The 27,534-nt window shown below is 42.1% G+C and overlaps 1 protein-coding gene across 1 annotated transcript in view; it reads left to right on the top strand.

Moving 5' to 3' along the window:
* Positions 1-1,308: 1,308 nt before the first annotated feature.
* The window catches only part of CHIC2 (cysteine rich hydrophobic domain 2), a 36,219-nt gene continuing 9,993 nt past the window's right edge, over positions 1,309-27,534 (top strand). Inside the window, exons 1-3 of the mRNA XM_035112104.2 lie at positions 1,309-1,736; positions 26,885-26,939; positions 27,089-27,244. Coding sequence (XP_034967995.1) covers positions 1,618-1,736; positions 26,885-26,939; positions 27,089-27,244 — 330 coding nt within the window. The 5' untranslated portion in view covers positions 1,309-1,617. The remainder of the gene's footprint in view (positions 1,737-26,884; positions 26,940-27,088; positions 27,245-27,534) is intronic.

Raw genomic sequence — 27,534 nt, 5'->3', positions numbered from 1 at the left:
TTTCACTCTGCTTCCATATATGTTCACTCAAAAGTAAGTTCTTCTGCATTCAGCTTGTCTTACTCCCAGGAAGTAAGCACCCACCTTGGCAGTCCTATTTTTACTCTGTAGTATGTTGTTGTGTGACTTGTTCTCCAATGAGTGTGCATAGCATTGTAGCTGTGCAACCTGATTCTATGCACGTTTGCTGAGAAGCAAGCCCAGTGTCAAATGTGGTTTTCTTTCCACCAAGTATGGTTTAGATAGTAGCCTTAAATGCTGTTTGACATTTAGTCCCATCCAGCTCAATGTTTCTTGCTTCTGGTCAAACCTGGTTAGGGAGCTGGGATTGCAGTGTGAGATTGCAAACCTAAACTAGCTAGCTACTCAGAAGTAAAGCTTATTGACAGCAACTACATCTACATCTACAACCATACTACCCTTAACATGTCTGATCTTAAGCTGACGTATTTTCCTAAATAAGATGTGCCTATGTATAAAACGATCCCTATTTTTTGGAACTCAGAATTAAGAAATCAATATTTCTAGAGTTGTTGAGTTTTTTTGGGGGGGGGGGAGAGGGTTAGGCAAAGTTATTGGGCTTTTTCTCTCTTTCTTTTTCTGTATGCCAAGTTAGGGATCCTCTTCAAATGCATGTGTTCCACAGGGTGCGTGGAAGGTCATGTATTTAAGCTCTGGGTGACCAAGCACAGAGAGATCTACAAATTCATGTGTACATGTGTGCACGTGTGACAAATTCCAGAGGGGCCGTCCTGTTAGGCTGCAATAGATTGTCATCAATTGCTTTGAAGTCACTTCAGCAAGTTTGGGGGGGGGATCGCCCCCTCTTATTTTGCCAGAACAAAAGTGGCTACCCTAGAGACCCACCACATGAATGGGCTTCGAGCTGCAAGGCTAAGGACTTTAACTTGCCAGCCAGTTCAGGCATATGTTTTATTTGTTGACCAATGAGAAGTTCCAACGAGTCCACTGGGCCTCCTTTCCCCCTAGCACCCAAGGCATCGTAGCCGAGGCCGACCACACTAAACAAGCCGACCGATCCGGCTTCAGGCGACGCCTCTTCCCCTCCCAAGATGGCACCCGGGAGGCGACTTCCTCCCTCCCTCCAGCCAGCAGCTACCAGCCGCGCGACCGCCGTTGGCCGTACCTCTATTCAAACAGCAGCGCGAGCGCGGCGCGTGCGCTTCGGGAGCCTCCGCCGCGGCCTCGCTGTCTCAGGCCGGCGTTCGCTCGCTCGTTCTCGCGCGTGCGTGCTCCTGCGAGAGCGTCGCGCGGAGAGGAAAGGGGCGGGGCTTGGCGCCCTCGGCTTCCCAGTCAGTGGCTGCCGCGGCGCCGGAGAGCGGATGTTGTTATTGTTGTTGTTCCTGTCCGTCTCTCTCTTCCCCCTCCCCGGGACCATGACGGGCGCTTCCTCCCGGCGGCCCTGAGAGGGAAAAGCTTCGGTGGCCGCTTCGCTCGGAGCTTCGGAGGAGGCGGCGGCCCAAGAAGCGGCTGCTGCTGCTCTTGGCTCTCTCTCTTTTTCTCATTCCCGGCCTTTTCTTCTTCTGCTTCTGTTTCTTCCTCTTCTCCTCCTCGCGGCTCCTCGGGAGGCTCCTCGCGGCCCGGCCTGGCCCGGCCATGGCGGACTTCGACGAGATCTACGAAGAAGAGGAGGACGAGGAGCGGGCCTTGGAGGAGCAGCTGCTCAAGCACTCGCCGGACCCGGTGGTGGTGCGCGGCTCCGGCCATGTCACTGTGTAAGTAAGGGAGGAAGGAGGGAGACATGGGAGCGAGGTGGGCGAAGAGGGGTGGAGGGCGACGGGAAGAGGAAACGAGGAGCTGCTTCTGCAGGGCCCAACTGGCCGGGCTCCTGGCTGGCACCTTCCTGTCGAGACACCTCTGACCTTCCGTGGGGGATTTCTGCAGTCCAGTTTCGTTGCAACCCTTCCGCCTTCAAACCTTGCTGAAAGTGCACATCCCGCTTAGGGTTGCAACAACTCTTTGTTTATATAAGCTGCTATGCCGTCTCTGCAAGATTTTGCAGCAGCCCTTGTAAGATAGGCCTGTTTTCTCCGTGTTGCAAATGGGGTGGGGTCTGAAGCTGGTTGTTTTTAGGGCCCTTTGATAAGCGGAGGTAAGACTCGAATTCGGGCCTGTCTGGCTCACATTTCCTTAGCTGCTGTGCTATCACAGTGTAGTGGCGCGCATATTCTTTGTTTCGTTCTTGCTTTAGCTTTGTGAGGTAGGTCATCATGAAGGAAGGAAGATTGAACTGAGGTAAATGAATTGTGCTTCTGCAATCCACTCAGTGGAGCCAGATGTGAAGCAGGACTGATTTTGCTCCTCATCAGAATAGTTTTGGTGTATTGTCCAAGGTCATGATAAAGTGTTATAGTACTTCTGAACAATATCCTTAGAATAAGTGTTTTCAGCTGTTTTGCTCTTTTCTCTACTCACCTTTCAGAGGTTTGTGTTTATTATCCAGGCTCTTTTCTCTTCACATTGTTTAACAGTTAAAAACCCAAATAGCTCAGTTGGTTAGAGTGTGGTGCTGATAATGCCAAGGTTGCAGGTTCCGTCCCACAGCTGCATAGTCTTGCATTACAGGGGGTTGGATCCTCAGGGTCTCTTGCAACTGCATGATTCTATGATCCAGTGTGCTCCATCTAGGATTTGCTAGGAGCTCCAGCTCTTCCTGTGCCCCTCCCCATGTATTTAGATGCATAGAGCAGATAAATGAGATTGAGTCAACCCATCATTTAAAATTTGGTCCATCTTCTTTTATTCATTTGTTTATATACCTTCAGCCCTGTTCATCAAGCTGTGTGAATGTCAGGCAGCTTTAAGCTTTCCAACCTATTCATGCTTTTTGCTGTTCTGTCTCTCTGGACCTAGAAGTACAGCTGGCAGGTCAGGTGCTGTGTTGTGGAATAGTCTGTTATGAAGAATTATGTATGTCTAGGGTAGTTTAATGTCATTTTGTGCTAGTCACAAGTTTGGACATAGACTTCACTGTTTTGGGAAATCCAAAATGTCTGTGCATACTCACAGATGTAATTGTATCCCCTAGTGCTAAGGGATGTGATCTCAGGTCCATTATTGCTATGCTTGTATGTAGAGCATACTCCACTTTTTACTAGCATTCCATACAAACACAATTCGTCATTGGGTCAATAGGGAAACTAAGCTAATGAGATTCATTATGACTAATAGCAGAATGTAAAGTACTAAACCAAATAATTATGACATGTCAGGAAGTAGAACACTTGGGATTTGGATAAGTGTGTGTTTTTATACATGACCAGCTGTGCTATAGATGAATGTAAGTTGTTAATGCTTCTATTAGTCATAGTCTCAACCTACACGTATAATAACATGTTTCAGCTTTCTGCCACGTAGTTATGATGTGAAAAACTCCCCTTAAGATACAGCAGTTAACAAAAATGACAAGCATGTCTAGAGCACTATGATTGCATTTATAGTACAGTATGTGATCTGGGTCACTTACTTTGCTGTTTTCTAAACTAGATCTCATTTCAGATTATAAGGGTTCCAAATTCTATAGCTATCTGTGAATGAGCCCCATTGAGCTCAGTGAAGTTTACTTCTGACTAAACAAGTTTAGGATTACACTGAGTATGCAGTCCTGTGTTCCTGACATTGAGTATTTCCAGGATGTTGAGGGATATAGCCAGTAGTACAAACAAGTAATGCTACTTGAAATGGATTGATTTAAATCACCTTGATAATGATTAATTTAAATTAATTATTTAAATGAAGTTTCCCATGCTGTCATTCCTGAATGTGTGTGTATACTAGTTGGTTGCTTAATGATGATCAAAATACTTTGATTATGCAGCCTACATACATTTATACTACACTTTTTTCTTTTCAGCTATGGTTGGTGGTGGGTAGAATTGCAAAACTTAATGGCTTTCTCTTTGGCTCTCTGTATGTATTCAGGGACATTAATGTATGCATTGATATCTCTCTCAGAGAATTTCTATCCTAACGATTAAATGGAAAACAACTAAAAATCAAATTGAAAAGCAGAATGAAGACAGAACAGCGAAAAGGAAACAATCCATAAAAACAAGTAGGAATCTTTAATAAGCCAGGTAGAATACCTGCTGGAATAAAAATGTATTAAGGTCAAGAAGGACACCAGAGCCACTGAGAAGGCTCACTCATGCATCTCTGCATGTGTATCATAGATGGAGACAGGATGTGCAAAAGGGCCTCTTTCCTTTGATCTCAAAATATTGGAAGGGCCAAACAAAATTAAAAAGGTTTTTAAGGTATCCTGGTCCTAAACCATTCAGGATTTCTAATGTAATGACCAGCATTTTGAATTGATCCTGATATGAATTGGTAGGCAGTGCCTCTGGAGGAGCAAAAGGAACCATTTGCTTTAGAGTCAGAATCCTTGCTACGTTTTTTGTATCAACAGAAGTTTCCAGATGCTCTTCAAAGGCAGTCCCATGTAAAGTGCATCAACAGTAGTCCAGTTATGCGATAACTAAGGCATGTTCTATCATATGTCTCTAGACTGGTGCACCAGTTGCACCTGTTTCATATGTTCATAGTCACAGCTGCCATCAATATCCAATATCAAGGCTAGGCCAAAGGAGCTCTCCCTAACTGCAGACCTGATAGCATAACCTCCATCCAACACAAGCTGAACTGTCATTCCTTGATCTGTGTTTTGTGTTGTCTGGATTAAGCTTCAGTTTGTGAATCCATATCCAGTCCTTCACTGATCTCAGACACTGGTTTAGAACCTTTACAGTTCTAATATTCATGGCATCAGACTTCTGATGTCTGGATTATCTTCCCTCATGATAGTCTTCTGGTGTGGTTGGATAACCTGAGAACCTGAACACGCTGTAGAACAGACATAGGCAACCTTGGCTCTCCAGATGTTTTGGAACTACAACTCCCATGATCCCTAGCTAACAGGGCCAGTGGTCAGGGATCATGGGAGTTGTACGGTAGTTCCAAAACATCTGGAGAACCCAGGTTGCCTATGCCTGCTGTAGAATTTGGGTAGTTATTGAGAAGTTTAACCAAGCACAAGTGGATGATTGTGGTGAGATAAGAGATAAGATATCTTTAATGTTATTGTCCCCTTGTGGGAACAACAAAATTACTCGGTTGCTACATCCACTCAGATAAAGCATTCCGCATAATCCAAAATTACAAAACCTAATTAAAAACAGTAAATATAATACAAAATAACAAGTAAAATAAGATGACTTCAAAGTCCAGACTTTCCATTTAAGGCCAAAATCGCTCTAGAGAAGAAACTGTTCCTGAGACGGCTTGTTCTTGCCTGCATTATTCTATATCTCCGTCCCGATGGCAGGAGCTCAAAGAAATGGTGACCAGGGTGTGTTGGATCTCTTGATATGTCTAGTGCTTTTCTATGGCACCTGGTGGTGTAGATTTGTTCTAAGGTGGAGAGTGAGCAGCCAATAATGCTCTCTGCTGTTTTAATAATTCTGCACAGCCCTGCTCTATCCTGAGAAGTACAGCTTCTGTACCACACACATAAACCATATGCGAGCACGCTCTGTATGGCACAGTGATAGAAGGCAAGCAGCAGCTTTTGTGGAAGATTGTTTTTCCTTAAAATTCTCAAAAAATACAGTCTCTGCTGCGCCTTCTTCACAAGCCCCCTTGTATTAACACTCCAGATACAGGGTACAGTGGTACCTCTACTTACGAATGTTTCTACTTATGAATGGAGCTCCGTCCGCCATCTTGGATGCGGTTTAGATAGGATTTTTTCTACTTACGAATTTTTAGATAGGGTTGCTTCTACTTACGAATTTTTTCTCCCAATGCATTCCTGTGGGATTCGACTTACAATTTTTTTCGACTTATGAATGTGCATTCAGAACACTTTAAATTCGTAAGTAGAGGTACCACTGTACCTGAATACCAGCTCCTGCAAAAGTTTGTCAGTTCTTTGGTTCAGGAGGGATATGACCTACAGTATTTTATATTTATAATATCTGACCTCAAATGCCAGATTCTTCCCCTCATCCCAGGTTATTGCTCTTACATATTCCCCCCCCTTTTAAATGCCTATTAAAAGGATATTCGTTTCAGTTTGAAATATGTATGTTTTAACACATTGGTATTAAATTTAGATTTCATAGTAAACCAGTTACTGTTAGAGAGACACTTGCTACAATGAAAATTAAATCAATCAATTATCCATCATGTTGTTACTGAACCTATTATTTATCACTTCTATACCATGTTTAATTGTGATATTGTGCACTCTCGCAACATTTAATGTTATGATTCACATTGTACAGATGAGGAATTGAGGTTGCACAATGAATTAAGGGCTAGAATGGCCGTTGAAGTTAGACCTCCTGGATTTATTGCATCCCACTGGCCCTGCTAGCTAGTACTGGTCTAGATACTCTAAAAAGATTGTCTACTGCAGGCATCCCCAAACTTTGGCCTTCCAGATGTTTTGGACTACAGTTCCCATCTTCCCCGACCACTGATCCTGTTATCTAGGGATCATGGGAGTTGTAGGCCAAAACATCTGGAGGGCCGCAGTTTGAGGATGCCTGATCTAGTGATTAAAAAATTATTTATAATAAGAACATAAGAGCCAAAGGCCTATCTAGTCCAGTATCCTGTTTTCTCAGTGTCTGAGCAGGATTCAAGCACAAGAGCATTCTCTCTTCTTGTGAGTTTCAGTAGCTGGTAGAAGCATTGCTGCTTTCACCTGTGGAGGCAGAGCCTAGCCATCATGGCTAATAGACAGTGATAGCTCTCTCCTCCATGAAGTTGTCCAACACTCTTTTAATTCTAGTCATAAGTATAGTCCACTTAGGGGTCAACTGTCTAATTAAAGGTCTTTTTGATCATTATAGGTCTATTCCATAGTTTGCAGTTGAGGTCACGTGTAGGCACATTTGCTTATAGCAGCCTTTGCCAATTTGTTAACCTCTAGATTTTTGGACTACAACTCTCATCAGCCATAACCAACATGGCCATTCCAGCTGGAGCTGATGGGAATTGTAGTTCAAAACAGCTAGAGAATATAAGGTTAGTGAAGGCTGGCTTACAGACTAAGCTTGTGCTTGCCATTTGGATTTGCTTTAGGGAAGTTGTGTAGTGTGGTATGATAATGCTAGGTTAGCATTATCTATGGCTATATCAGTTCAGTGATCAAATATATGTCTGCAAATTTACCTTCAAGGATTTGCATAGCTTGGTGTCTGTATTTGTGTCCACATAACTGAACTGATATAATAGCAATGTGAAGAATGCTGATCACTTGATTTTAATTGTATCTGTATATCTTTGTTTTGCATTTTATGGTCCTACTGTACATTGCCTTGAAACGTCTGCATAACAGACCGTATATCAAAATCTTAATGATGAGTAATAGCAACCTAAATAAATATACACCTTTGTCTTTTTTTTTAAAAAAATCCATACCATAAAATGACAAAGACATGTTAAATGTTAATATTAACTTTTATGTAGTCTCAGGACTGTGCTTGGCTGTCTTTAGAACACAGAAATGATCTGATCCCTAGCAGAGAGTCTACAAAGTACATTAAGAACAACAACAATAATAAACAATCCAATGCTGTATTGTTTGAATTTCTCTAAGGTGGCTTGTTTTGGAGGTTGCTGTTGTTATAGAATACAGCTTTTGTCTCAGGAGGGATTCTGGCCTTTGGGAATATCTTCCTGCATGATCTACACCAGCTGATAATACACCATCAGAGTATCTTCTGGAGCTGTACTGCTGGTTCTGTTAACAGCTTCCATATACAGTGCCCAATAACCTGCATGCCTAGGAGACCCAGTATAAAAGTGTACTGTTTTAGGAAATTCCAGAGAAGCAACTATGCTAGTCTCTTCCTGATTACAGCAAAACATGCACAAAAGTATTTTAGCACTGAAAACTGGGGGGACGGGGGGACACCGTATTCCCTTGAGGGTAATCTGTCAGCTGCATGCTGCTAGTAGGCAGGGCTACCCATTTCCTCTTTCTGCTTCTGTCACACCTATGCTCTTGCATGGCCTGGAAAACGTGTGTGCTGTGTTTTGGACTAGGACACGTTGTAACACAAACTACCACAGAGGTATCATGGCTTGGCTTTTGAAAAACAGGGTGTCTGCAGTACTTAGCTAATTTGGAACCACTGGCTTAGTGGATTGTGGGGCAGATGACTCTTCTCAGACGTCCAAACAGGTAGCTTGCAGAGAGCTTTTGAAATTCGGCCAGGAGGTGCAGGTTGTCCATGCCTGGCCTAAAGCTTTAGCAGATTGTGGCATAGACGTTTCATAGATGAGAGCCTACTTCATCAGATGAATGGAGTCCTCAAGTTGCCAGAGAGATTTATTTCATGAAATTTATACACTGCTTGATTGTAAAACAGCAACAACCTCAAAGCAGTTTACAAAAAGATATATGGATTTAGAGGACCATTTAATGGTCATTTGACCCCCACTGTTCAAAGTGACCATTCAAAACAGCTGTAATAGCAATAACCCAAACCTGCTAATTTAACAGCTATAGTGGAAGGGGAAAGCTTGATCAGTAAGCAGAACACTTTCTCTTCCAGCACAGGTGTGAAAATAGCATAGGCAAACTAAGAAGATTGTGTTACTTCCTCTGATGTTCACTTCATCAATGATGTGGACTCTAATCCACAAAGGTTTATGTCACAAAAAAATCTGTTAGCTTTCAACAATACAATACTCTTTGTTTTTCCTATCCATTCCAGTAGAGCAATTTGATTAGATTAGAAAATGGTTAATTAAGGTATGGAATGTTGCTCAGATGACCTAATTGACAAACATAATAAGTGTTGGGTAATTATACAATTTAGAAGGAATAACTAGCATATTTTATTTTAAATCAGGCTGAATGTTTTTTTTTTTTTTGCAAAACATGCATTTAATATTTATATAGCATTCATTTACAGCCTGATTTTTTATGTTTATTGTATCATAACTTTGAATCTGTTTAATATTTCTATACTTAGGATAGTTTTCTCTTTTAGAGCATATGTCTTTCATATAAAATAAAGATTTTGTAACAACAACAACACTTTAATGTGGAGGGAAGAGCAGGACTTGGCCAGTGGGTCAGCTCCTTATCTCTTTCCCCTCTCTGCGGGTGAACTTTGACAGGTTGATGGGACCAACTGCCTGCCATTCACCTCATGTCACAATGACATCAGGTAAGCTGTTTTCCTTTGCCTCATGGTTTGAAGTCTTTGGAAGCATTGATGATTAGCTGGTTGCTGATACCTGGAAGCGCTACCATGGGGCTTGCTTGTAGACTGATCAGCACTGACAGAAACCCCCACCTGCACTAATTATTTCCTTCTGAAGCATCAATATTTTATAATATAGTATATTTTATGACTTAGTTTTAGATCACAGTTCTTTTCAGACACGAGTTTACTGAACACATCTGTCATATCATTTAAAACACTGATAACTCGTATTTATCATGCATTGTTTCAGGATTTATAGTTAATTCCAGTGTTAAATCAGCACTGAGACTTAGATCTTCTATCAACTTGGCTAAAATTGAGTATGTTTCAACGCTGTTTTCAAACAGACTTTAGTTTGTAGGACCACTTCCACAAGACATTCAGTGAAAATTGCAACATGGATAAGTTTAAAACATGAATAAGCATCAACAGAAGTATAGTGGTCTGATCAAGGGAAGTAATAGTAGCGCTTTTTTCTGCCTTAGTCAGACCCTGTCCTGGAGTACTGTTGTCCATTTCTGGGCACCACAATTTAAGAAGGATATTGACAGGCTGGAACATGAGCAGAGGAAGTCGACCAAAATGATCACAGGTCTAGAAAACAAGGCTTATGAGCAATGGTTGAGGAAGTTGTGTAAGTTAAGCCTGGAAAAGAGGAGTCTGCCATCTTCAAATATCTCAAGGGCTGTCACATGGAAGATGGCGCAAACTTGTTTTCTCCTCCAGAGGGTAAGACCCAAACCAATGACTTCAAGACAAGGAAAGAGATTCCAACTAAACATCAGAAGGAACCTTCTGACAGCTGTTTGACTGTGGAATGGAAGGTGGTGGAATATCCTTCCTTGGAGGTTTTTAAGCAGAGGTTGGATCTGTCATGGATACTTTTGTTGAGATTTCTGCATTGCATGGGGTTGATGACCCTTGGGGTTCCTTCCAACTACTGCAGTTGTATGATTCTATATCTGGGATGCTGTCTTTTGGCAGCAGGACCCCATTGTGCCTGCCAAGGGCTTCCCATCCATCCCAATTTTAAATGCTTGTTGGGGGGCATGCTTTCTTTTTCTTTTTTGCTGGTATTCTATTTGAGGGTGGGGTGGGATAGTTGTTTTGCCTTTTTGTCAAGAGATTAGCTTGCATAGGTATTGCTGCTAACAGCTGTATTGTCGGAAGTGGCCCTTATAGTTCATTATTCTGACTTGCTTCCCAGTGCTATCATGATTGAAATCTTTCTGGAGGAATGTCTTCTGAAGAGACATGACTTGGTTCCAATGATCACATGAACGCTATTTATGAGGACTGGTGTTGGCTCAGGAGCCGAATGCAGATGGTTTTTCAATACAGAATTCCTTTTGTTAATCTTAGAGGGTTTGCAAGACTCATTCTGCAATACAGAGGAGGGTAACCTCCATGGGACTCTGCCAGGCCACATCCCCTCTCTCCAGGCAACACCTTTTATGAGCCCTGTTTCGTTCCTTCAAGGGCTTTTGACTGGCTGGAATGTTTCCTTGAATTGTACTCATATTTCTTGCTTGCTCAGATGGAAGATAGAGAAAAGTGTGTGGAGTTTGGGTATAGAAGCCTTATTTTTGTGAAGGTGGAGCATATCTTGCTGTACAACAGTAAAAGTCACACCTGTTGCTTCACTCACCACAGGCATATGACCTTCACCTCTACTATGAAAAAGAATGAAATTTTATTTCTACTAGAACGTGGCCTGAGGGCCGCATATGGCCCTCAAGGCCTTTTTTGGCAGCTCCTGGAAACATTTGACACCCCTACCATTTATCGTGCTGTCTTCCCAAAGCTGGGTAAGTGAAAGGAGGCGTGATGGCTCTGACAGGGTCTCCTGCCTCCTTCCCAAAGTATAGTTAGTGCTTTCCCGGCTTTAGGAAGGAGGTGGGAGGGCTCCAGGACGCCGAGAGGGCCTTTTGCCTTCTTTCCAAAGCCCAATGCCTTGCTTAGCCAGTTTTGGGATGTTCAGTGGGAGGGCTGGACTGGGTTGTGTCAGATTTCCTCTACATGACAAGCTGGCATGTGGCTTAGGGGTTCCATGTCTTAGTACTCTTGCGGCCTATTTTGTATGAAAAGTTGGATCCCCCTATTCTAGAGGGTTTGTGTGGGAAGGAGGAGGAATTTGCCCTTAGGGAATTTTTTTTAATGACTGATGTTTTAATGTATTTTTAACCCTCGGCCAATAAAGCGAGATGAGCATCACAACCCCAGAGTCGTCTGCGACTGGACCTAACGGTCAGGAGTCCCTTTACCTTCAACCTTCTGTTGGAAGCCGCCCAGAGTGGCTGGGGAAACCCAGCCAGATGGGCGGGGTAGAAATAAAAAAATATTATTATAGTGCTACCTCGGTTTAAGTACACAATTGGTTCCTGAAGCATACTTAACCTGAAGCAAACTTTCCCATTGAAAGTAATGGAAAGTGGATTAATCCGTTCCAGATGGGTCCACGGAGTACTCAACCTGAAGCGTACTTAACCCGAAGTATAAGTGTAATTGGTTCTGGAAGTCCATACTTAACCTGAAGCGTACTTAACCTGAAGTGAACTTTCCCATTGAAAGTAATGGAAAGTGGATTAATCCGTTCCAGACAGGTCTGCAGAGTACTTAAACTGAAAGCATTAAAACCGAAGCATACTTAAACAGAGGTATGACTGTATTCTTATTTTTATTCTTATTATCAAATGTAGTAGAGTGGACTCATTTCCTGGAACGTGTGATTATTATTTTTTACAGAAGAACTCTGGTAAAGTTAGTTGTACTGTACTAGGGAAATCAATGAGGGAAATCAGTGGGACTTGAATTATTCATAGCTGACTTTTCACATTGATTTCTCTGTGACCTAAGTGTAAATAGGGCAGGGGTGGCCAACTCCCAAGAGACTGCAATCTACTCACAGAGTTAAAAACGGGCAGTGACCTTCCCCCCTTTTGGGGGTTTAGGTCAAAGTTGTTGAGCTTTTTTAGGAAGGAGGAAGCTCCATTTTGGGGGGGGTTCGGGTCAATGTTTTTGAGTTTTTTCCGGGAGGGGGTAAAATGTTGAGCTTTTTTAAAGGGGAGCCACAGTTGTTCAGCTTCTTTGAAGGGAGCCAGTGATCTACTGCAGACATCCAGTGATCTACCGGTAGATCACGATCTACCTGTTGGACATGCCTGTTATAGCGCAATACAGTGGTGCCTCGCTTAACGAATGCCCTGCTTAACGGAATTTCCGCTTAACGAAAGGATTTTTCGAGTGGAGGTTGCCCCGCTAGACAAATTCGTTTTACGAAAAATTCGTCTAGCGAATCACGGTTTCCCATAGGAATGCATTGAAATTCAATTAATGCGTTCCTATGGGCAAAAAAAATTTCAAAAAAATTTCAATGCATTCCTATGGGATTCGCTAGACGAATTTTTCGTTATAAGAAAAGACCCGTGGAACGAATTAAATTTGTCTAGCGAGGCACCACTGTATAGGCATGTCTTCTCAGAAGTAAATCCTATTGAGTTCGGTGGGGCTTACTCTCAGTTAAGCAGGTATAGGTTTACAGCCTTATTACAGCTCCCTTCCTGTGGAACACCCTCCCTTCAGATGTCAATGAGATAAAGAACTATGTAACTTTTAGAAGACATCTGAAGGCAGCCCTGTATTGGAAAGTTTTAAATGTTTGATATTTTACTATGTTTTACACATGCTGTAAGCTGCCCAGCATGGCTGGGGGAACCCAGCCAGATAGGCAGGGTATAAATAATAAAATTATATTGTTCTTGCTGCTATTATTATTCTGGACCCATCCCCTTACGTTTCTGCCTCAAGGCATGAATAATTCACATGAGGCAATAACTATGAATTCTTCAAATGGTGGTAATATAGCACTTGTGTGTACTGAGTGATAATAGCTATTAAGGTTTCACCTTGACAAGTTTGTTGTTGAAATGGCAGCACATATAGAAGTGTGGACCTCTGAGTCATGCATCCCTGATTTTCCTTCAAAGGGAACTTTGTGTTGATCCTCTAAAGCTGCTTTGGTAGAGAATAAATGTTTTTAAAATAGGGCAGCCTCAGATGCGACACTAGTGAGGTAGCATGTATTGTGTGCTGTCACTGCCCTCAGTTGTAGCATTTTTTAAAGTTGCTGGATAAATGCAACTTGTCTATGCAAGAGAGCTTTGGAATGCTGGACATAATAGAAAAGACCTTGGAGTGAAAAGGAAGGGTACTTTGTGTATGTGAGTGAGCATTCTGCAAGCATATACTGTATACTCTTTGGCTGCTGGCAAATGTGCCACTTTCTACAAATGGAAATTTGTTAAAGAATGAGAACAGGAAACTTTCTTCTTATCTGTCTTTTCTTGTTCCTATTGGAGTGCTAGCTGTGAGGATGGATTGATTTAAATCAGATTTCCTTTCATGTAAATTGGGCATTTGTTGAATAAATGTGCCTAATTGGTTGCTGGCATAATTAAAACATACTGATCTGCAGCTAAGTAATGCTTATATGCAGAAAACCTAGGAGCATAAAGACTTAGTGAAAGAGATACAACTATCAAATTGTTTGGATTTCTGCATGTAAGGACACTATGCAATATCACTTATTTGAACAAATAGACAATAGAGAGTTAAGTGTGTTGTTTTTTGGTGCAAGCATACCAACCCCCCCTAGAAGCAAAAGTGGTAATTAATTGGACAAAAGCAGCATTTTTCCATAACATGTAAATAAATTTCCATGCTAATCATAAATTTCATAATTTGCCACAACAACATGGCCTACTGCATTGTATTTGTGGTGATCAGAAATCATTTTATATATATATATATATATATATATATATATATATATATATATATATATAGTGTGTGTGTGTGTATATATGTATATATATATATATATATATATATATATATATATATATGTGTGTGTGTGTGTGTGTCTGTGTGTGTGTGTGTATGTATGTATATATATGTGTGTGTGTGTGTATGTATGTATGTATATAATAAATTGCTTTTTGATAAACTCACAGTGAAGGGAAGTATAGATTTTAATTTGTTTGTTTTAAATTCAAATTTCATATTGAGCCATATTTTTAAAATGACACTTTTTTAAAATAGAAAAAAAATCAGTTGGTTTTATTCATTCAGCTGGGCAGACCTCTGCCCTAAATTTCAAGAGAGAAAAGTAAACATTCTGTTTTTAAGGCTTTTGTAGCATTCAGAATGTATTTGGCTTCAGGTTTCTGTGTGTTGTGGAAGTTTTTGATATCCCTGTCAGCGAGAGGGCGAGGCCCAAGTGCCTATAGATAAAGTATACAAAACTTTGAACCTTGCTTCTCCCAGCGTGAAATAGATTTTGGTCCCCAGTATGTCTGGACCACTAGTTATTCCAGTGACTTTAGGGGAGAAATTAGATGTGGTAGGACAACCACAGGACCAATTCCTGAAGTCTTGCACATATTTTAACACTTTATAGAGCACTTATCCCGGTTCCTATGTTCTTATTCTCTGCATGGGAGTTATTAGTGGCTAATTATCAGGACAGATCGTGAAGCTGAGGCTCCAATACTTTGGCCACCTCATGAGAAGAGAAGAATCTTTGGAAAAGACCCTGATGTTGGGAAAGATTGAGGGCACTAGGAGAAGGGGACGTCAGAGGACAAGATGGTTGGACAGTATTCTCGAAGCTACCAACATGAGTTTGACCAAACTGCGGGAGGCAGTGGAAGACAGGAGTGCCTGGCGTGCTATGGTCCATGGGGTCACGAAGAGTCGGACACGACTAAACAACAACAAACAATTATCAGGCCATCATGGTTCATTATGATTCTTTTTTTATGGTGTAATCTCTTCTCCACAGTTAATTGTGTTCTTGGGAGCAAAAGGTCAGACTTTTTTGACTACTAGAAAGAAAGAGGTCAAGATGAGAGAATAACACATGCCCTAAGAGCTTAAGATATTTCAAATGCAGCCGCTTGACCTTGCAGAGTCACTTATGGTTAAGGATGACATGATTACTTCCAGAGATTCTGCTGAAGTTCCTTACACTTCAGATCTTCTGTTTATAAACCTGATTAATAACTAGAATGTGATTGAAGTGTATAGCTTATTTGATGTAACTTTGCATCAGTCAAACATTCATACACATACAGTAGCTGCCTTTCTCTTTTTTTTCATTTCTTAAAAAAGTGTCCTAAGAATTGGTCCACTTTGCATACTCGTTCAATACTTTTCAAAAGTGTCTAAATTCTTAGGGGAGAGTTCCAATGGCTCTTTCCTCTGTACACCTTTTTGAGGTGCACATATACTAAAGAACTTGCAAACTGCTTTCTAACCCAGCTGCAAATTTACACTGTTATGACACTCTGGCTTGGAAGCAAGGGTTGCAAGATTCTCAATATACCTGCAAGTTGAGACCCCAGTTTCTTGCCCTTCATTACACTACATGTTCCACAGTGGGTCACTTCACAGTTTATGTGGTAGACATGTTTGCACTCTGTGGCACCATGTCTGGTGATAGACACCATTATTTATACTTAAATATATTTCCAGTCCTTTATTATTTTTGTCAAGGTGGCTGCAATAAAATATCAAATATAGCAGTCAACAATAAAAACAATGCAAAGTACAATAACTAAAATAAAAAGATAGCAATAGAAATGGTAAGAAAAGTGGCTCAGTTGCTTAATCAGAACTATAAGGCTTTAGGTTGCCCCTAAAACCGAAGACGAGAGGAATGCAAGTAGAGTTTCTTGACGAGAGGAATGCAAGTAGAGTTTGTTGAAAAGACTTCGAATGTTCATGGAAAAGTTGCCACTTAATGTAGTTACTCAACAGGTAGATCAAATAGGACCTGCAACACAATGCTGCAGTGCATCCTCATCCCCTAACAAGAGTGCTCAGGGTGTCAGCCATAGTTCTGCATTACTAAATCTGTAAGGGGCTTACACAGGCCAATTCTCTCACCACCTCTCTCTCACACATTCATGTACACATGCACACACTTTCCCAGTTTTATTTTCTGACACTTACGGTAACATTCTGGAAGCCATAGCATACTTGTTGGTCTGTTGTGTTTTTATTTGCTGATGTATCCCTCTTTTTTTGCAGTGACACCAATTTGACTCTTAAGCCTTTTGTCACTGAATCACCTGAGTTTGCTATTGATACTATGCAGCAGGCCTTCCCTGTCTCTGTTGGCAAGTGTGGGGGGAAGCATTCTTGCAGGTGTAGTGTTCCAGACTTTTCAAGGCTTTAAAGGTGGTGGCCTGTACCTTGAACTGAGCTAGAAAATAATTGGCAACTAGTGCAATTTGGAGTGGTCCTGGGATTCCCTGTTCGAAGCGAAGCCTGTCCATAAAAACCCAGGTGGTAGTGGGCACATATTGGGGAATTTCAGCTATCTGTAGTTCCCTGGCAGATGCCAGCCATATGCATGCCAAACTAATTTTCCCTAACAACGTTGCAGTGCCATTTTCACATAGTATGGCACTGAGAATGGCCATGCATGAATAATTTCATCTTTCCCACCAGTTTTGTAGAGGACTGCATATTTCTTGAGGTTCCCCACATAGATGTGCTCAGTGATGGGAAATAAACTGGTTTAAATTGCAAAATGGCTTAAAAAGAGCGGGGGGGGGGGGGGGGGAAGACCCGAAAAGAGCAGGAAAACAACTAGCAGTTCCAGGAGCCTTTAGATAGATAGTTTATTACGGCCATAGGCCCATATTCAATACCAATATACATTGTACAACAAAGCAAATATGACAAAATAAAATTAATAAAATTAAAATACATATCTAAAATCATAAATTTCTAGATTCCATTAAAATAAGAGCAATACAGCACTTAAAATATCAGATTATCACTATAAATCAGTATTATATAAGCGAGATCAATAATCATAAAGTAATCCATTTTTCCTCTTATAAGCTAAGACTGTAATCAGAAACCTGGCAACAAAAAGGGACCTACTCGGATCAGAATCTTGCAGTAAATGTGTTAACTGTGTTTCCAAGGAGTCACCCGAGGTTTCCGATAATAAAGGGAACAAAAATCTGGTCCTAGAAACTGAATGCAGTGGGCAGCAAAATAGTATATGTTGTAAGGATTCAATAGATCTATTATCACATACACACACAGCTGAAATCTGACCTTTGGAAAATCTATTGTTCATAACATTGGAAGGAAAGGCATTAAATCTTGCCTTAATGAAGGCGTATCTGTGGACCGCTACAGACAAGGAAGTCAAATAAGATGGTATCTGCTGGGAAGGCACTATGCCAAGATTTAGTGGTGAGCAAGTGCCACTACCCAGAATGGTGTTTTGTTGGAGGTCAATCTCCTCAAGTTTTTGAATGAGGGTTCTTTTAGCCGTGGCTAGGTCCAGTTTTAATAGTTCTGATGGGGACAATCCATAGGTCACTACTTTAGAATGGATCTCTCTTGCCCATGCGCTGGGAAAATCATCCCTCCAAAGACATTGAATCAGGTACAGATTCGGGAGCCTATGCCATAAGGACAACCAATAGCAAAGGCTGCGCCTCCAAAGAGTATTTTCTAAAGATGTAGTTTTTAATTCTAAGCGAATAGCTGCATTGCTAACGCACTGAGGGAGTTTTAACAGCCGTCTTAGGAATTGGTTTTGAATTACCTCCAATGGCATCAAATTTACTGCGGTCCCCCATAAAGGGACAGCATATGCCAGTGTCGCGATCACTTTGGCTTTAAATACCTTCAGGGCGGATGGCACATGAAGAGCCCCATCGGAAAAGAAAAAGCGCAAAAGTGCAAAAGAAAGGGCTTTAGCCTTATTTGAAATATATGCAATATGCGCCTTCCAACCCAGATTGTATTGGAGAAAAACTCCCAAATATTGAAATTTATAAACCTGTTCAATAGGTTTTCCATCTAATTGCCACTTATAGGATTTTCGACTTTTTGAAAAGATTAGTACTTTTGATTTAGATTGATTTATAGTAAGGGAATTGGTTTTACAGTATGAAACAAATATTTTAAGTGCTCTCCTGAGGCCAATTCTTGAAAATGACAAAATTACTGCATCATCAGCATAGAGTAGTAATGGGCATCGATAGTTTGCAAGACGGGGGGCATGAATAGTTGTCTCAGATTCAGCCAATGGTATCCTCATGTCACTAATAAATAAATTGAAAAGAAAAGGAGCTAGGATACAACCTTGACGGACTCCTCTGTTGATGGGCACAGAGTTTGTCAGATCGCCGGCTGGGGTTATTCTCACCCTAGCAGCCGACCCCTCATGCAGCTGAATTATTAGCCACAGAAGTCGTCTGTCAATTCCCCATCGAACCAACTTTTCCCAGAGTAACCTTCTGGGGATGCTGTCAAATGCAGCCTTAAGGTCGATAAAGGCCGCACAGAGTTGGCCTTGGTTTGAAGAAGAATATTTTCGGGCTAGATGGTGCAAAACTAAAACATGGTCCGTTGTTGACTGGTTCGGTCTGAATCCTGCTTGCTCAGGGCCTATCAGTTTCTTTTCTTCAGCCCATTGAGTAAGTCTACTCAACAGAAAACGTGCGTATATCTTTCCAATTATTGACAATAGGCTAATATTCCTGTAATTCTCCGGATCATCTGGGGAGCCTTTTTTATATATCGGAATTATTATAGCATCCTTCCATATTTTTGGTACCCTTCCAGTTGCATTAATGGCATCGAAGGTGACAGCCAAGATTTTTGCCCACCAGTCAGAATGTAGTTTTATGGCTTCCGCTGGAACCAAATCTGGCCCGGGGGCTTTGCCAATTTTAAGTTTAGAAATTAGATCCAAGATTTCGTCAGGATCAATAGGGGACCAAATGGGGAGATGCTCAAATACATCATCAAGAGCGTTGGTATTGGGTTCTGTTGATGCAAAATATTTCCTAAGGAAGGATTCCCAGACTGGGGCAGGAATAATTGTTAGGGGGTACCTCTTTGATCTTCTATTAACCAATTGCCAAAATTGCCGTGAACTACGTGAGCTAGAGGCGACTATGAGTGCCTGCCAGCGATTTTGTTGCCACTCTTGTTTAGCCATTCTCTGAGCTTCCTTATATGCTATTTTTGCTTGTTGGTAATTTCTAGGTAATACTAAAGCACCAGAAGATTTATATTCTTTGTAAATGGCACAAAGATGCTGTCTAGCTTGTTTGCAATGTGAGTTAAACCAGGGGGCACCAGTCTTAAAATGGGCCCAATTTACCTGAATAGCTGGTACTGTAAAAAAGAACATAAGATCTTCCGTAAGCAGAGAGAATGAATTAATAATTTGTTCATACCCATACAGGTCTAAATCTAAAACAGCATGGGTTTGAACTATCTCTTGTTGGAAAAATTCCGTATATTTCTGGGCTTGACTTACAGACCATTTTGTTCCTCTCACTTGTTCTGCAGCATTTATTCCCATATATATGGGGTGCCTAGACTTGACTGGCTGCCAGTCTAGGGAAAGCTTGGCACTCAAGGGAAGATGGTCGCTCATTTGAACGTTTTCTACTTTAAAATAAGAACAATTTGGGAATAAATCTCTGGAGACAATAAAATAATCAAGAACACTATTTGTATGTGTGCTCAAATGAGTAAAATCACCCGGAATATCCGGGGGACAGTTCCCGTTTAAAATTATTAAATTCATACGTAAAATCAGCTGATAAAGGAGGGTGCCCGCTTCATTGACCCTATTATCTTTCGATTTTCTTTGTACGTGGGGGGATAGGTCCAAGTTCTGGTGATCAGGGGGGACCCACCATTTGGCCTTGCCTAACGCTTCCCAGTTTGCAGCTGTACGAGCATTGAAATCACCTCCCAAGACTGATGAGGTATTCGGATACTTAGTATAGCAGAAAGCTAGATGTTCTTCAAGTGCTTCCCATTTGGAGTGGAGGTCCGCTGCTTGCCCCCCAGGGGGGAAATAAACATTTGTTACCAGTAATTCAAATTTCCCTCCTGAAATCAAGCCTGTGATCGCGTAAGGAGGGAGTGATTTCACAAGTGTAAGTTTTGCTTGCAATTTGAGGGAAATGGCTATCGCCAAACCTCCTCTGGGGCGTCCACCTTTAAGAGAGGGACAAGCTGGAAGTAAAATAATATCATATCCGTTTATATCAATCACCTCCTCTTCCCAAGTTTCTTGTAAAAGAATTACTTGGAATAAGTTAACAAATTTTAAGAAGTCTGGATCAAGTTTCTTCCCCCTCCATCCCGCAATATTCCAGCATAGAAATGACATCAGAGGGTGACTAGGTTGGTCGTTAGGTAGTCAAATCGAGTGGGAATGGGATTCTGAGTTCGGGGGAGTTTCAGCTTCAAAAAATTCAGTTATTTTTCTTTGAGAAGGTGGCAATCGTGTTATACATCCCAATCGTTTAGATTTACTGGGATGGTTTGACTGTAAAATCAAGCCACTCGTCTCACTAGAGGCAGGTTTTAGGCCTAAAATAGTCGGCTCTTCAGAGCCAGATGGTAGAATTAGAGGGGTATTACTTAGGGAGAGAGAAATTAAGTCAACAGAAGTAGTGCCACTAGTTGGATTTTCATTAATTGTTTGAGTAATTTTGTTAATACGACCCGTTGGGTCTTCAACCAGATCACTCTTCGGGGCTGAGAATAAAATAGGGTCGTCTCTCATTTGTTGAGCTGGTTCAGCTGGTTCTGTTACCAGTTCGATGATATCTATGGATGTATTCAGCTTGCTCACGTTGGAAGAGAGTGGGTTAATAAAGTTGCAAGTAAGCGCACTCATATAGGGCACTTTATATGGAGAGCCCAATTCGGCCTCATTAAGTTCTCTCATTTTATCCCAGGCAGATGTTGTGGCCATATTTGCCTCAGAGGGGGGTTGCGTGGTGCATGAGTCTGGTGGAGAGGTTTTCGCCTCCAGATTATGGAAGAGTGGGTTCATCTCAGCAATAACCTGTTGGCTGGAAGGGGTGGGTGCCTTCCCAACCCACAAGTCCAGCTCTTGGTGGTATAAGAATGTGGCAGAATCTGAAACACAGTCAGGCATGTTTTGTTTAGGTAGTCTCAGCTGTTCCTTCATCACTTTTGTCAGGCAAAGGCGGAGAGTGTCCATTTTATGGAGTATTTCTTTCTGAGCTTCTTGTGGGAGAGCACTATAAGAATGGAGTAAGTTATTTTCAAAGCTGTCAAGGACGGTTCCCTGATTCACCGCATACGTGGGCCCAAGGGAGTCCAACTTTTGAGGGTCCTTGGCTACCAGACCAGTAGGGTGATTAAGGATGTCATCCACAGAGTTTATATCAATTAGAACATGTTGGTCAATCTTATGTTGGAGAGTTTTTGGCAAAATTACAGTATGGGGAATAAGTGGAATTGGGGGTGCTTCATTTTTAAAGTACCTTGAGATTCTTACACCACTTGTCTTCAGGTGTTCTCTACATTTGTACACCAGTTTTGCCAGTCTCCCGTCATAAAATGAGACCACCGCTCTGGCAAGGAATCCGTCGAAGTATAGATATTCCACTTGGGCCAAGTCAGTAGGGTTATTAAGGATACCTGGCATATAGAGCTTTAGAAAGTTCAATAGATGGGCTTTACGCTCTTCTTGTGACAGGAATCCTGGGGGTTTAGGATAATTTGATAGAACGAGCTTGTTTCGGTACAGCACCAGATTCCAGTTATTATTTGTCAGGTTCCTCTTCTTAGAGGGATTGGTCTTATCTGCAGATAAAACGTGAGACCATGGATCTTGAATCAAAAGGTCTTCCTTGGAGTTAGGTGTTGGGGTAGGCGTTAGGGGTTCCAAGCATTCCAATGCAGCATCAGGGCAAGGGTTTATAGAAAGTTCTTGCTTAGAAGGCTTCCTGGCAGGAAGTTTCTTGGTGTTCCCACTGATCCCGGTTATTGGGGAACTCTTGAGGAGTTTAAAGAGCTTTTTAAAATCCATTTTTTTGTAACGCACTGCCTTGAAATTTTTAACATTTTTGCTCTTTTTTGCACTTATGGGCCTCCTTTTCAAGGCGATAGCCCTGCTGGATCTCTTTACATTCCTTGATGATCTATTTTTGCAGGTGGTAGGAGGGAAGTTGTTGTTACTTTCCAATTCTGCAGTCACTCCGCCAGGTTCCCTGCAGAGGATTTTACAAGTGTCCATCATTATAGTGAGGATTTTTGTACAGGTGCCCAGGTAGGATTTTATATGTTCAATATCCTCAGTTAAAAGCACAAGCCATTTGATAACGGATAAATCCTCACCATTTGTCTCAGGGGATTGGAAGCAAGAATCTTTTGATGTTTTAGAGTTTCCCGAAGACAGCTCTGCAATTTGTTTTAACATCAGTTCCTACACTTCTCGGTCTTGGGATGGTTCAGGAGAAGCTAGGGGTTTAAGTCTCTGTTTCGGGAGTACTTCGGTGTCTGTACCAGTTATATTTGAATTTATTTTGAGCTTTATCGGCCCATTGTTGTGGCATTCCTCCGCACAATCCTCTCTCTGCACTGCCGGCCCTTCGTTGTGGCTGGCAGAGGACTCGGTGCAGAGGGGGGAAGTTTCAATTTTCTGCTGATTCTCAATCAGCTCCACTTTGCCCCTATTCTTATAGGGCCGAGTGATTTTTGTTTGTGCTTCCTTTAGAGTAGCTCTTTTAGAGAGAGGTCTTATATCACTCCGAGGAAGGCCCGAGGTTTTACAGCCACTCCGGGTCGTCACCATTATTTATTTGGTAAAAATCAGGTTGGTAAAAGTCTCGCTTCAGTTCATTTGCTTGGTTAGTAGAATGGTGGAGCAGGGAGTAAATGCAGGGAGATAACGATAAGAGCAGTCACAACTTGAAAGGTTTCTTCTTTTAAAAAACGCTGAGGCCCAGACGCTCCCCCAAGTGAAGGTCAGGAAGACTTTAAACAACTCCCTGCTGTACTTTAATTCCTTAAAACCTATGACTAAAACTTAAAACTTAAAACTGAGCTAAATTAAGTAGATAAGAATAAAACGAAAATAAAATATAAACACGGTATAAAACAGTAAAAAACTTAAAAACAAACCAGTAAAGTACGGAGGTCAGAAGGGAGGATGTTGATACTCCGCCATCTTCTTCCAGGAGCCTTTGCAACTGTGATCCCATGAGTGTCTGAACCGACCTTTTAAGTCCTGTGGAGAGTTTGAGAAAAGGAGGTTGGAGGGAGTGATTGTGGTAGAGTTTAGTGGATTTTTGGTGGAGCTTGGTGAAGTTTAGAAGGTGTTTAGAGACTTTTTAGATGGTATTCCCCATGATACACGATTTCACGTATACTAGCGGTACCCAGAAATGTAACTGCCATGTAAGTGGGGAGAGACGCCTATACAGACAAATCCAACAACAGAAAGATGCAGTCAGCTGAATAATGGGATCGCAGGTTATTCCTGAATGTCAGAATGCAGGCGGGTATCCCTTCAGTTGCACTTGCTTTTAGTAGATAGATTTAGTTTTAAATAAATGAGGAAAAGTGTTAAACCCAATCAACAAACTAAGAGGAGACCAGAAGACTGTGCAGGATAAAAAGTCAATAATGCTGTGGATTGTGTAGTACAGGGGTCTGCAACCTTTAAGACAAAAAGAGCCACTTGGACCCGCTTCTGAAGGAAAAAAAAACTGGGAGCCGCAAAACCATTGCGACATTTAAAACAAATATAACACTGCATATATTGTTTCTTAACTTAATGCTATATATACAGGATCATGCAGTCAGCTGTCAATCTGAAGAAAAAAAGGACTTTCACTTAACAGTTCTTGTGCTCAGGTCTTGCTTGTGGGTTTCCCACAGGCGTCTGGCTGGCCACTGTGAGAACAGGATGCTGGACTAGATGGGCCATTGGCCTGATGCAGCAGCCTCTAAAGAACACACTGTTCTCCACTCCCAGCCTAGTTCCCTGACTCCATTTCTAAAACTGTCCAAAGGGGTAGCGGCTTCCTAGCATGCCTAGATGTAAGCCCCTCATCCTATACAGGCTGCCACCCCTGCTTGCTCCACTCGCCATCCCCTTTGCCAACCCTATTTCCCCCACAGCTCACCAAACCCTGCCCCCTTTACACCTAACGGTCCTAACCAAAACCCACCTCTCTTTGCACCTCACCCAGCCCCTCACCCATCTCCCTGCCTGAAGTCCCTCCCCTCCCTGCTTGGCCCAAGCCCCATGCCTTTTCAAAAGAGGGGGAAAGTGCTTCAGAAAGCAGTTTGCCAGACAGCTGTTTTCATATGAAATTAAGGTTGCAAACTTCTTTCACCACTCCTGCTCCTTTGAGCAACAGTCTGGCCTGGCAGAAATTAACAATCAATACTGTAGAGGTGTTGTTGTTTTTTCACAGCACAGAGATAGCTTATGATTCATTTCCTCTGTATGTCGGGTGCAGGAATTGTTTAATAATAAGAACCAGTTGCTCTTTACAGTTTGATGGGTCAGTGCGTCTGGCTGTTAACCACAAGGCTGGTGGTTCGAGCCTACCCAGGGATGGCTCACAGCTGTGGGCAGGATTCCTGCATTGCAGGGGGTTGGGCTAGATGACCCTCGGGACCCTTCCCATTCTACAATTCTATGATTGTATGAAATAATCCTTTAACCAAATATTAAGTGATGCTTTATTGCATTCTCTGGATTTTTAATACAGCTGTTCCATGCTCAAAACTAATCCAGTTACAGAGCAGGAAAAAGGCATGGAAGAGTATTCCCTTTTCCAAAGGGAAGGAGGGGGGAAAGGCAGAGCGGGCGAAGAGGGCGGGGCACACACACAAACCACAGGGGAGCAAGTAGAGGTGGGGAAGTGTAGAACGCTGGCTGTGTAAAGCAGCCTTTGTCAACCTGGTGCCCTCCAAGAGACTTTGAATCAGCACCAATCAGCAAGAGATTTACTGTATTGAAGTATGTATTGAAGGGGGAGAGAGCTGATATTGCAGCTATAGAACAGAAGCAAGCAAAAAAGGGGGGTGAATGAAAGAACAGTGCTCAAGAATGTGAAGGGTAGGTTTATATTGTAGCAGAGCAGAAAGAAGAACTTATTCAAGCTCCAGTTCTGACATGCAAGGAAAGGGGGCAGGGGAACAAACAGTCTCTCTCTCTCTCTCTCTCTCTCTCTCTCTCTCTCTCTCTCTCTCTCTCTCTCTCTCTCTCTCTCTCTGTGTGTGTGTGTGTGTGTGTGTGTGTGTGTGTGGCAAAGGGGGGCAGAGAGAAGAAGGATGCAATGAGGATGGGGGGGGATAGATGAAAAGGAGGACCAGTTTGAGAGGGAAACACCGTGAGGGGGTGAGTGAAGCGAAAACTGAAAATCCTAAAAGGAATTTGGGGGGAGGAGGAGTGTGGGGAAAGAGAGAGAAGCATGGGGAAAGGGGTGGAAAGAGAAAATAAAAGAGAAAAGTCACTATCAGGTTTGGATTGGAAAACAGCCTTGCATCCTGTGGAATACACTTCAAATGGTAGATCTTGTTAAAGGAAACCACTTTTTTATCATTCAAACAAAAGGTCAAAACACCCCAACATTTAATTGTTATTTCCTCCGTCCTGTCATCAAAAGGGGGCAGGAAAAAGGACCTTATACATTTTATGAATGAGTAACAGATGGGACTCTAAGACTGAGGAAACCCCTTTTTCAGCTCCTGACTTCAAAGGTGCTATGTGTTTACACTTTCAATTGACACTCTCAATTGGGAGAGATCAGATAAGACAATAGGTGTGCATTCCAAACCCGCTGATGTTACAATGGACTGATCAACGAAAAGCAGCCAGCAAGGAGGCTTTACTTTAACAATTAATATAAAATTGAGATTTTAACCGATTCACAAAATTCCAGTGCCAGCTCCCCTCTGCTACACAGAACTCATAAATAAAGTGAACCAAGAGCACTCGACCACCCTCCTACCCCTCTTTCCCCCCCTAGGAAAGAGACGAGCCCCCACCCCTTACACACCTCTCCCGCTCGCCCCACCTCCGCCTCCCGAGGAGGCGGCAGCAGCAGCAGCAACAACACCATTTCAGCGGCTCCTCAAAAGCTGCCCTTTCTCGCAGCCGCGCCCGCCTCTCTCTTTCCCAGCAAGCGTGTCTCTTTAACCCTATCAGGGCTGGGCTATCCGTGCCTCCGTCACCCAACTCTTCCAGCCTTGGCAAGTCCACCATTTCGGAGCCGGCGAGTAGGAAGCCCCGATAGGGTTAAAGAGGCTGCGTGAGCCAGGCAGGGGCAGAGAGCCACGGCAAAGCTGTAAAGGAGCCGCATGCGGCTCCGGAGCCGCAGGTTGCCGACCCCAGGTGTAGTAGATCCATAGCAATTTGGAAACGCATAGCAATTTTGTCCTTTCTTCTGGAATCTTTGCTCTCAGTTTTTAAGCTATATTTACATCATGCAAACATAGCTTTTTAAAGCATAAGCTACTTTGAGCTGGTAGTGCACTTTCCAAATAGATTATTGACATTTCAGTGAGACTTGCTTCACAACTTTATGCATCAATTGTGTTTGGTGTAACTGTTATAGCACTTGCCACAGTAAATACATAACGTTAAAAGAGACAAAATACATTCCCTCCAACACTCGTGAGCTTATGGTTATGCAGTGTAGTTCCCTGACTTTATTTTTTTTACCAAAGCAAATAAAATTACCCTGTAAAGCATGCCATACCATGTAGAATTAAAGAATATGTTCATTTGCTGTTTGCAGGTTTGGACTGAGCAACAAATTTGAAGCAGAATTTCCTTCGTCCTTAACAGGAAAAGTAAGTATCCGTGGAATGAAATTCATAAGGAGAGTTGACAGAGATTGTAATTTTGTGAGTTTAATGTTGATTTTAAAACAGAGAAATGGATTTGTTAATGCAAATCAGACATTAGATTTATCACAATGCTTCATGGTTCTTTCTTGCAGGTCGCACCTGAGGAGTTTAAAGCCAGCATCAGCAGAGTGAATAGCTGTCTTAAGAAGAATCTTCCAGTCAATGTCTGGTGGCTGCTTTGTGGCTGCCTTTGTTGCTGCTGTACTTTAGGTTGTAGTATGTGGCCAGTGATTTGCCTCAGTAAAAGAGTAAGTTTGATCATACTCATTGCAACATGGGTTATCATATAACCTCAACTTCCAAGTTCAAGACTTCTTTCCTCTGTGCCTTATTCTGCTTCACAAAGAATTTTTTTAATGTTAATTTTTAATGTTATTGTTACTTTCCTGGGCTTGCTTAATACAGTACAGTGGTTTCAACTTCTCTAGTGGCTGAAGGTACATAGAAAACTAAGTAACACTAGTAAGTGACACTAAATAGTCACTGTGGAAAATTCAACTGTTAAATGTGAATATAAAGATTTTATCAATTTTGTGTT

The sequence above is a fragment of the Zootoca vivipara genome, chromosome 9 (genome assembly GCF_963506605.1).
Source record: "Zootoca vivipara chromosome 9, rZooViv1.1, whole genome shotgun sequence".
Classification (NCBI taxonomy): Eukaryota; Metazoa; Chordata; class Lepidosauria; order Squamata; family Lacertidae; genus Zootoca; species Zootoca vivipara.
This window is presented reverse-complemented; position numbering and strand designations above follow the sequence as displayed.